At 36.0% G+C, this 12129-nt stretch overlaps 1 protein-coding gene across 8 annotated transcripts in view; it reads left to right on the top strand.

The window, feature by feature from the left end:
* Positions 1 to 12129, top strand: part of PHKB (phosphorylase kinase regulatory subunit beta) — a 276065-nt gene that overhangs the window by 117252 nt on the left and 146684 nt on the right. For all 8 annotated transcript variants that reach the window (XM_043600811.1, XM_043600810.1, XM_043600812.1 and 5 more), the window contains one exon: positions 4441 to 4556. In XM_043600811.1, the coding sequence (XP_043456746.1) occupies positions 4441 to 4556 (116 nt within the window). The remainder of the gene's footprint in view (positions 1 to 4440; positions 4557 to 12129) is intronic.

Raw genomic sequence — 12129 nt, forward strand, 5'->3', positions numbered from 1 at the left:
ACAATATTTATTCTTCCAATCCATGAGCACGGAATGTTTTTCCATTTCTTTATACCTTCTTCAATTTCCTTCATAAGCTTTCTATAGTTTTCAGCATAGAGATCTTATGCATCTTTGGTTAGGTTTATTTCTAGGTATTTGATGTTTCCTGGTGCAATTGTGAATGGGATCAGTTTCTTTATTTGTCTTTCTGTTGCTTCATTATTAGTGTATAAGAATGCAATTGATTTCTCTACATTGATTTTGTATCCTGCGACTTTGCTGAATTCATGTATCAGTTCTAGTAGACTTTTGGTGCAGTCTGTCGGGTTTTCCATGTATAATATCATGTCATCTGCAAAAAGTGAAAGCTTGACTTCATCTTTGCCAATTTTGATGTCTTTGATTTCCTTCTGTTGTCTGCTGATGCTAGCTAGCACTCCAACACTATGTTGAACCACAGCAGTGAAAGTAGACATCCCTGTTGTGTTCCTGATCTCAGGGAAAAAGCTCTCAGTTTTTCCCCATTGAGGATGATATTAGCTGTGGGCTTTTTCGTAAATGGTTTTATGATGTTTAAGTATATTCCTTCTATCCCGACTTTCTTGAGGGTTTTTTTTTTAAGAAGGATGCTGAATTTTGTCAAATGGTTTTTCTGCATCGATTGACAGGGTCATATGGTTCTTATCTTTTCTTTTATTAATGTGATGTATCACATTGATTTGCGAATGTTGAATCAGCCCTGCATCCCAGGAATGAATCCCACTTGATCCTGGTGAATAATTCTTTTTATATGCTGTTGAATTCGATTTGCTAGTATCTTATTGAGAATTTTTGCATCTATATTCATCAGGGATATTGGCGTGTAGTTCTCTTTTTTTGCTGGGTCTCTGTCTGGTTTAGGCATCAAAGTAATGCTGGCTTCATAGAATGAGTCTGGAAGTTTTCCTTCCCTTCCTATTTTTTGGAACAGCTTGAGAAGGATAGGTATTATCTCTGATTTAAATGTCTAGTAGAACTCCCCAGGGAAGCCATCTGGTTGTGGACTCTTATTTGTTGGGAGATTTTTGATAACTGATTTAGTTTCTTCGCTGGTTATGGGTGTGTTTAAGTTTTCTATTTCTTCCTGTTTGAGTTTTGGAAGTGCGTGGGTGCTTACGAATTTGTCCATTTCTTCCAGGTTGTCCAGGTTACTGGCATATAATTTTTATAGTATTCCCTGATAATTGCTTGTATTTCTGAGGAATTGGTGATAATAATTCCATTTTCATTCATGAGTTTATCTATTTGGGTCATCTCCCTTTTCTTTTTGAGAAGCCTGGCTAGAGGTTTATCAATTTTGTTTATTTTTTCAAAAAGCCAACTCTTGGTTTCATTGATCTGCTCTACAGTTCTTTTAGAATCTATGTTGTTTATTTCTGCTCTGATGTTTATTATTTCTCTTCTTCTGCTCGGCTTGGGGTGTCTTTGTTGTTCTGCTTCTATTTCCTTTAGGTGTGCTGTTAGATTTTGTATTTGGGATTTTTCTTGTGTCTTGAGATAGGCCTGGACTGCAATGTATTTTCCTCTCAGGGCTGCCTTCATTACATCCCAAAGGTTTTGGACTGTTGTATTTTCATTTTCATTTGTTTCCATATATTTTTTAATTTCTTTTCTAATTGCCTGGTTGACCCATTCATTCTTTAGTAGGGTGTTCTTTAACCTCCATGCTTTTGGAGGTTTTCCAAACTTTTTCCTGTGGTTGATTTCAAGCTTCCTAGCATTGTGGTCTGAAAGTGTGCATGGTAGGATCTCAATTCTTGTATACTTATGAAGGGCTGTTTTGTGACCCAGTATGTGATCTATCTTGGAGAATGTTTCATGTGCACTCAAGAAGAAAGTACATTCTGTTGCTTTGGCATACAGAGTTCTAAATATATCTGTCAAGTCCATCTGATCCAATGTATCATTCAGGGCCCTTGTTTCTTTATTGATCCTGTGTCTAGATGGTCTATCCATTGTTGTAAGTGGAGTATTAAAGTCCCCTGCAATTCCCACATTCTTATCAATAAGGTTGCTTATGTTTGTGATTAATTGTTTTATATATTTGGGGGCTCCTGTATTCGGCACATAGACATTTATAATTGTTAGCTCTTCCTGATGGATAGTCCCTGTGATTATTATATAATGCCCTTCTTCATCTCTTGTTACAACTTTTAATGTAAAGTCTAGTTTGTCTGATATAAGTATGGCTACTCCAGCTTTCTTTTGACTTCCAGTAGCATGATAGATGGTTCTCCATCCCTTCACTTTCAATCTAAAGGTGTCCTCAGGTCTAAAAGGAGTCTCTTGTAAACAGCAAATAGGTGGGGTTGTTTTTTTTATCAATTGTGATACCCTATGTCTTTTCGTTGGAGCATTTAGTCCATTTACATTCAGTGTTATGGAAAGATATGGGTTTAGAGTCATTGTGATGTCTGTAGGTTTCATGCTTGTAGTGATGTCTCTGGTCCTTTGTGGTCCTTGTAACATTTAACTCTCAGAATCCCCCTTAGGATCTCTTGTAAGGCTGGTTTAGTGGTGATGAATTCCTTCAGTGTTTGTTTGTTTGGGAAGACCTTTATCTCTCCTTCTGTTCTGAATGACAGACTTGCTGGATAAAGGATTCTCAGGTGCATATTTTTTCTGTTCATCACATTGAAGATTTCCTGCCATTCCTTTCTGGTCTGCCAAGTTTCAGTAGATAGGTCTGCTACTGCCCTTTTGTATCTACCTTAGTATGTTAGGGCCTGTTTATCCCTAGCTGCTTTCAGAATTCTCTTTATCCTTGTTTTTTTGTCGGTTTCACTGTGATATGTCCGGCAGAAGATCGACTGGAGTTACACTGAAGGGCGTTCTCTGTGCCTCTTGGATTTCAATGACTGTTTCCTTCCCCTGATCAGGGAAGTTCTCAGCTATGATTTGTTCAAGTACACCTTCAGCCCTTTTCTCTCTGTCTTCCTCTTGTGGAATTCCTCTGATACAGATATTGTTCCTTTTGATTGCATCACTTAGTTCTCTAATTCTCCCCTCATACCTCTGGATTTTTTTTATCTCTTTTTCTCAGCTTCCTCTTTTTCCGTAATTGTATCTTCTAATTCACTTATTCTCTCTGCCTCTTCAGTCCGTTCTATGGCCGCCTACATTTTGTTTTGCACCTCATTTATAGCATTTTTTAATTTCTCATGACTATTTTTTAGTCCATTGATCTCTGTAGCAGTAGATTCTCTGCTGTCCTCTATGCTTTTTTCAACCTCAGCGATTAATTTTATGACTAATATTCTAAATTCTTTTTCCGTTATATTGCTTAAATCAGTTTGATCACTTTGTTAGCTGTCGCTACTTCTGGAGTTTCTTTTGAGGAGAATTCTTCCGTTTCGTCATTTTGGCTAGGCCCTGCATTAGCTCCAAACTGCAGGGCACATCCCTTGTGGTGTCTGGAAAAACTTGTGTTGGTGGGCGGGGCCACACTCAGACTAGATGTCTGCCCCTTGCCCACCACTGGGCCACAGTCAGACTGGTGTGTACCTTATCTTCCCCTCTCCCAGAGGTAGGGCTCACTTTGGAGTGGTGTAGCCCCTGTCTGGCCTGCTTGCACACTGCCAGGCTTGTGGTGCTCCTTCAGTGGGTTCTGACCAAGGACGTATTAGCAGGGGTGGATCCGCAAGGTGCACATGGGCAGGAGGGGCAGGCTCAGCTTGCTTTGCCTTAGCTGGTCTGCTGCGGGAGGGGCCCTGCTGCACCAGGAGGGAGGCAGACCCGTGGAAGGGATGGAATCACAGAAGCGCAGCGTTGGGTATTTGTGCGGTGCAAGGAAATTCAGTGATGGGAACTGGTTCCCTTTGGAATTTTGGCTGGGGGATAGGAGAGGGAAATGGTGCTTGCCAGTGCCTTTGTCCCCCCGCTGGGCTCTGTCCTTCCAGGGCTCAACAACTGTCCCTCCTGGCGTCCTCTCTCCTTCCCTGCTCTCCTAGAGCAAAGCTGTTGACTTTTAACATTCCAGGTATTAAGTCCTGCTGGCTGTCAGAACTCATGGAGTCTGGCCCCTCAGCTTTTGCAGTCCAGACTTCAGGGGTTCTACCTTGCTAGGCGGGCTGCCCCTCTCCCGCTCCGGCTCCCTCCTGCCAATCCTTGTAGTCTGCATCACCTCTCTGTCCGCATAACGTCTTCCATGGGCCTCTTGTCTATGCTTGGCTCCGGAGAGTCTGCTCTGCTAGTCTTCTGGCAGTTTTCTGGGTTATTTAGGCATATGTGGGTGGAATCTATGTGAGATGAGCCCAGTGTCCTCCTATGCCACCATCTTCCCAGAACTCCCCTGAACATGTTAAAAGAGTGTTGGTAGGCAAGTGTCTAATTGGATTTCAAATGGTATCTAATATTCTTATCAGTATCTAAAGAGCCTGTTACTCCATGTGACCTTATGTTTCTTTTCTTTTCTTTTAGGTATCTTTTATTCAAAACCTGGTATTTTGTGTAGAAAGAGTTTACCGTGTACCCGACTTTGGTGTCTGGGAAAGAGGCAGCAAATATAATAATGGCAGCACAGAACTACATTCAAGGTAATTTGCTGATTTGAGTGGTTGTTTTTTTTGTTATTTAAATGTGTAGAATTTGAATAAAAATCAAAGTACTAGATTGCAACTGTATTATTTGTCTTTTCATCTCTTATTTTTCTACATATGATAACAGATGAAATTCACTTAAAATTAAAGCAAGAAATTACTCTCAGTGCCCATAAACAGGTCCAAGAAAAATTACGGTATCTTTTCCAACCTGTCATGATGTCAGTATATGCATATCAGCCTCCAATCCAAGTCTTGGCCTTTCTGCTAAACCAAATGTTTCTTTTTCCTTTTTGAAATGACGCCATTTGAAAGATCAAATATATTAGGATTGTCAAACACCAAATGTATACACATTTCATGTAAAATTCCCTTCCATATTGTAGAGCTGATTTTTTTTTATCCTAATCAGATACTCACACCTTTCATATAAAACTTAACATTTTTTTTTTCTGTAGGTGGTGTGATCAACATCTTGAGTTCTGGTTTAGTGGGCTTGATAAACAATGATAACTGATGACTGATGTTAGTGGTGTATTCATTTCCTTTACTCCTTATGGTGAGAGAAATAGATTTAGTAACTGACTGTACCTTTCAGATATCCAAATTTTTTGCCTGGTAGGTTATCTTTTAACTGAAAAGTATAGCTCAATTGCACACCTGGTTGAGTATAGCTCAACTAGGAATAAACTTAACCAAGGAAGTGAAAGACCTGTACTCCAAAAAGTATAAAACACTGATGAAAGAAATTAAAAATGATACAAAAAAGAAAAGATATTGTATGTTCATGGATTAGAAGAACCAATATTGTTATAGTGTCCATATTACTCACAGAAATCTACAGATACAATTACAGATGTAATTCCTATCAAAATTCAAGTGACATTTTTCACAGAACTAAAAGAAATAATCCTAAAATTTTATGGAATTACAAAATACCCCAAATATTGAGAAAGAAGAACAAAGCTAGTGGTATCACAATTTCATATTTAAAGATATACTACAATGCTGTAAAACCAAAACAGCATACCAGTGACACAAAAATAGACACAAAGATCAATGGAACAGAACACAGAGCCCAGAAATAAATCCATACTTATATGGTCAATTAACCTGCATCAGAGGGGGAAAGGATATACAATGTTATACGAATGGTACTGAAAAAAATGGAAAGCCACATTGGAAAAGAATGAAACTGGATCAGTTTCTTACATAATACACAAAAATAATCTCAAAATGGATTAAAGACCTAAATGGTGAGGACTGAAACTCTAAGAGTCCTAGAAGGAAAACTGGACTTTTTTTTTTTTGACATTAGCCATAGAAACATTTTTCTAGATATGTCTCTAGAGGTAAGGGAAACAAAAACAAAGTTAAACTATTGGGACTACACCAAAATAAAAAGCTTTTGCCCAGTGAAGGAAACCACCAACAAAAAGGCAGTGTACTCAATGGGAGAAGATATTTGCAAATGGCATGTCTGATGAGGGGTTAATATCCAAAATATATAAATAACTTATACAGTTTAACACCAAAGAAACAAAGAATTTGATTTAAAAATGGGCAGAGGACCAGAATAGACGTTTTTCAAAGAAGACATACATGTGGCCAACAGTCACATAAGATGGTCAACATCACTAATTATCAGGGAAATGGTAATTGAAAGTACAATAAGATACCATTCTACACCTGTCAGAATAGCTAAAATAAAAAACATAAACCACAAGCGTTGACAAAGATGTGGAGAAAAAGGAATCCTTGTGTACTGTTGGTGGGAATGCAAATTGGTATAACCTCTGTGGAGAATAGTATAGAGTTCCTCAAAAAATTAAAAATAGAATTACCATATGATCCAGTAACTCCACTATTGAGTATTTACCCACAAAAATGAAAACACTAATTTGTAAAGATATGTAAACCCCAAATGCCCATTGATAGAGGAATAAATAAAGATGATGTGGCGCGCACACACACACACACACACACACACACACACAGGGATGTTATTCAGCCATAAAAAAGAATGAGATATTCCCATCCACAACAACATGGATGGACCCAGAAGGTATCATGCTAAGTGAAATAAGTCAGAGAAAGACAAATTCCATATGATATCACTCATATATGGAATTTACAAAACAAAACAAAGATAAAAAGAGAAAAACAAAAAACCAACTCTTAAATGCAGAGAACAAACTTGTGGTTGCTAGAGGAGAGGTGGCTGGGGGGATAGGTCAAATAAAGAGAATTTAGAATACACATACCTTTAAAAATTATTTTTTGAGTAGGCCTCATGCCCAATGTGGGCCTTGAATTTATGACTGCGACATTAAGAGTCACATCCTTTACTGACTGAGCCAGTCAGATGCCCCAAGAGTATACATATCTTAATGAGCACTGACTAATGTATAGAATTGAGTCATTATATTGTGCACCTTAAACTAATATAACACTGTGTTAATTATACTGGAATTAAAAAAAGAAAAGTATAGTTCAATTAATTAGCTCAATCCAATTCACACTAAAAAACTTATTAAGAGCTTAATGGTTATCAGCTATAGGTCAGTTTAGGTCAGTGAGACTTAAATGAACTAGATTAACAGTGTGGGAAACACTGGTTAAGAGGATATACTTTTTTGAATACAAGGACTAATCACACACACAAAAATTAAGCTGATATAAGATACTTAGTAAACTAAAAATTGGGTCCAGGTCATTAGCTGTATACTATCCCTATGCCTCAGTTTCCTTCTCTACAAAATGAAGACGATAACAGTTTCTACTTTATGAAGTTGCTATAATGATTAAGTTAATATATACAAATAATTTGAATACCTAGCAGAAGTAAGCACTAGAATGCAGGTGTACTCACACATTTCAGAATATGTTAATAACAAATATTGAAACAAAGAGGTTTTTCCTATTAACTCTGGGAAAGTAATATACACACATTTTTCTATAAGTTTTATGATTTATATGAGGCATTTTGAAGTATAGAGCAGAATACTAGCAATCAGAAAAGAAGTCAGTGAAGTAGAGAAATGATTTGTGGGAAAGTTCAGTTCAGACATTAAACAAATTCTGGAAAATACTAAAAATAGGAAAATAAATAGGAAGTTATATTTCAGCTGTCATTCAAATTAAGTTCTTAACACTCCAGATTATCATTCAAATTGTAAGAAAAAGTGGATCTAATTGGAAAAGATGATATTTTAAAATGTACCTTTACAGTATTTATGATTTATCAGCCCCTTCTCTGCTTTTTTTTGTTAACTATTTTGTATATTCCAATGTGAACCCAGTGACATTTTCAGTATAAAATATTTAGTGTTTGGGATTTTCTGTTTACAAAAAAAAAAAAAAATGTAAACTCAGAAAGTACCTTGAGTTAAAGTTAACATTACCCCTAGAAAGTGAGGGTATTGGAATGTCCCCAGTGAAAAAAAACAGAAACTCCAACATGTGTAACTGAAGTGCCAACCTTTAAATTGAATCATTAAGGATTTTATTTCAAGGCTCCGAAGATCATTATGTAATGTTCTTTGCTATCTTTTGCTTGCAAAATCAATCTTAATTTGTGGCATGTTAGTTTTATTGAAATGGATGGGAAATGAAGTTTGCCATTTGGATTTGGATGATGGGTTTTACACATTTAACATTTCTCTCCTACTTTTCTATGGTGTATCACTTTACAATTCCCCAAAAAAGAACTTTAAGCATTTTTATTTTCCCCCAAACATTACTGAACTCAGGTCTCCACATGTGTGTTTTGGGTGTGTCATGTCTGGTGCCAAAAGAGTCTGTTGTAAAATCACAGAATTGAGCCTCATGGCCCTCATGGACTCAGTGATGGCAGTGGTGGCAGGAGGCTGGTAGCCTCTGCTTACACGTGGGTAGTGGAAGGGAGAGCTGCTACTAACCGGGGACTCTGTCTCTTGTTGCTGAGACATCCCAGAAATATCTCTTCCTAGTTGTATGTGTTTTTTACTACTTAATACAATATCCTTTTTATATCATTAAGCTGTTCCATAATTTCAGACATCCTGAAGTAGTATATGATAATTCTTGCTATAAGAACTCATACTTCTCTGTCTTCTGACTTTCTTTGCCTCTCTTCATCTCTAGGCCATTCAGTCTCCTTGGCAGGAGTCAGAGAAAGAGCACAATCTGACTAGTTCCGGTGCTCACCAAGGCCTTGGCCAAAGTGACTGGCTTGAGAAATGTTTCTTCCTTTCCTTGCCACACTGCACACATCCCTTCTAAGCTGCACCTTGTGCAAAAAAGATTACCACCTCTGGGCCCCCACTACACATTCACATAGTATTCTGAGGTCAGAGGCTCCCTCTTCAGCATCCATACTCAGGTGTTCTTTAATCATTGCAATCTGTGTCTCTGTACAGTTATAGTATGTTTTTTATTTAGTCCACACAGGGAACATATTACTGTATTTTATGGGAGGAAGCTAAAGTTTAGAAGGTTTTGTGATTCTCCTCCCACATACCTTAAATAGTGCAAATCACTGTGTGGTACAGCTAGAACTGGATTCCAGGTGGTTGGCCTTCAAATGAAAGTTGTTTCTACTGGATCATGTTGTAATTTAAAGTCTTAAAAAGTTTTCTAAAGTTTGAAATAACATAGATGTGCAATCTTGGTGAAATTTTGATAAGTTTTAAAGATATCTTTAATCATTAAAGTTTGATTTAGCTCAATGCTTTGGTCAGTCCCTTCCCAATCTGCCCTCTTCAGTCCCAGGTTTGCTGGTATCTATCTCTTTTAGTTCAAGTTCCTTAATCATTTTGTATTTCTTAGATAAATCCCAGAAGTTTCTTTTGTAAAAAGTGATTTCATTACACTTATCTGAATGTCATTCTAGCAGAAACTACCCTTTCCAGGGCTTTAGTAAAAGGACCTATTGCCCTAAGCTTATAGTGATTCTCTTAAAATGTTTCCTAAGGAACTGTTCCCATTTCTTCTGGTTTTACTGTTGACCCTACTTTCCTCAAGCAACATGCTCCTTTCAGTTGCTACTAGTGTGGTTAGAACTATATCAGATAATTCTCTCTTCTTCTGTTCAATCTCTAAGTCTTCTAGTAAGTTCCTATACACTTAAAAATCCTATTTTTTTATTTAATTGCATTTTCCTCCAAATATAATCTTGGTACATATTTAATGTAGCATAAGTCTTCTTAGCCCCTGGAGTTAAGTATCCAAGTAGTCTTCTCAACCACTCCAAGTTTAATTTAGGTATTTTAATCTTAATATTTCCCCCTCTTCATTTATGTAAGGATATTCCTATTCCTCAGGGCTATCTTTAAACTAAACCAAAACTCTTTGTTTTGGAGAAGAAAGGAGTCTTCTATAAAATAAGAATTTAATCTCAAACCTAACTTTGAACTGTTTTGGTTATTGGGAAGCAAAAAGGAAACCTGTATTTAATAACTTAGTAATGCAGATATATGCCCAAATGGAAAGATAAGTTTTTGAAAGGTTGACTCCTAAATATAACTTTACATTTAACAGCATAATTACCTTTTTTCACTTTGTGAAATCTTGTATTTGCAGTATGAAGAAGACCTTAGAAGCAAGGAATTTAAATGTGATTTTTCAAGCTTTTTATTTTTTAATGGTTTTATGTTCTATTCTCTTGGCTTTTCCAATAAAGAATGTTATGATTAAAATCTCAAATAAGTAACCATCATAATGATACTTTACTCCATTTAAGATGCCTTTAGTGACCATTTTTTCCCATACACTGTTATTTAAAGTAACTACTTAGTCTTTTTCAGTTATTTTTATATCATTTTCTAGTCATTGAGTTATGATACAAGCAACTATCGATCTGTTTTGCTTCATTTTATGAATTTTTACCACACTGAACAATTCATGAACATCCATTAAAACCATAGTACTGTAAAGTCCTTGTTCTTTCAGTATGATTGGGTAACTCAGGGAGTTAAAACATAGTGTTAATAAGCAGGAGACTGAATTTAGTTCCCATGCTTGCCAGTTCATTTTTTGGATTCCATAGTGAGTTATAAATCACTTTGTCCAAACCCATCCTTTGTCTAGTAAAACTTGATTTATGTAACAAATCACATTATTTCAAGCTATATCCCAAGAAATGTCACTTTTAGTTCTTTTAAATGAATGTTGAGGTAACACCTTGCAAGAATCAAATTGGTGTACGTTCTATTGATAATAGTGCCCTAATATTAATATATTCAATTGCTAATCATAGAATAACTTAATTTTCTGAGTGTCTTAGGCCAGTAAAGTATTTTTAATTCTTACAACATAATGTATTATATTTGCTAGTAAAATGTAAATCACATTAGGAGTATGTTTGAATATCTGAATAACTTGATTTAAATAAGCATTGAATAGTAAATTAACATATTTGTGAATTTCAATTAAGTCCAATTATTTAACCAGTTACATTGGGAAAGAAAGTTAAAATGGGAAGATTTCAACATTTACTATATTCCAGTACAACGTTTATTTCTTTTGTAATGGTTTATTTGGAAGACTATTTCTAAATTCATCTCTTAGCCATCTTTTTATACCATTATTAAAGACAGAACCTTGGGCTGGCTACATTATGTATTTCTTTTAGCACAGACTTTCTTATGTATTTGCCTTTTGAATAAGTTACTTTTTTTCTCACTTCTCAAAATACTGCAAACAATCTTAATAACACATACCTCACAGTGTAGGGGGAAGTTTTCTGGTTTTACTAGGTTAGATGCATGTGTTTGTACATAAACCACCACATATACTTTACTTGGACTTAATTCCTTTAGGTTCCAGGTCTTGTCATTGCTCTAAAATGTCTTTGGATATGAAAAGAGACCACACTCCTTGTCTTGAGTATACTAGCAGTACCATGTGAAATGTTATGTAAATTTGTTTAACCTGTGTGAAATGTTAGACTGCAGATTTGAGTCAGTAGGACAGTATCTTAAACCCAGATTATTGGCTCATTTGTTCTTGAAAACCAGGGTAAAGTGGTCAGCATAAATTCTAGTAGGGAACAGAGATTTCACCAAAGACAGAGTGAGGATGCATTTGAAAGCTACTTACATTTAATCTCTTGGGACTTTAGTATGTGTCCTCATTTTAGAAGTAGGAGTTAATGAAAGAAATATAAGACTTGTACATTGAAAACTACAAAAAAAATGTTAAAAAAATTAAAGACAACATACAAAAATGGAAAGATATGCTATGTTCTGTGTAATCTATACCAAAATCCAACTGTCTTTTTGCAGAAATTGACAAACTTATCCTAAAATTCATGTGGAAATGCAAGGAACCCAGAATAGCTAAAGCCATCTTGAGAAATAACAAAGTTGGCTCACACTTTTCATTTTCAAAGTTTACTAGTGTACTATGCTTATTATATATACAATAATATGCTATAATAATTAAATAATGTGATGATGGCTTAAGAACGGATATAGAGATCAATAGAATAAAATTGACCGTTCAAAAATAAATCCATATATTTGTGGTCAGTTGATTTTGATGAAGGTGCAGACAATTCACTAGTCTTTTCAACAAATGGTGATGGGGC

Source organism: Prionailurus bengalensis, chromosome E2 (assembly GCF_016509475.1).
Source record: "Prionailurus bengalensis isolate Pbe53 chromosome E2, Fcat_Pben_1.1_paternal_pri, whole genome shotgun sequence".
Classification (NCBI taxonomy): domain Eukaryota; kingdom Metazoa; phylum Chordata; class Mammalia; order Carnivora; family Felidae; genus Prionailurus; species Prionailurus bengalensis.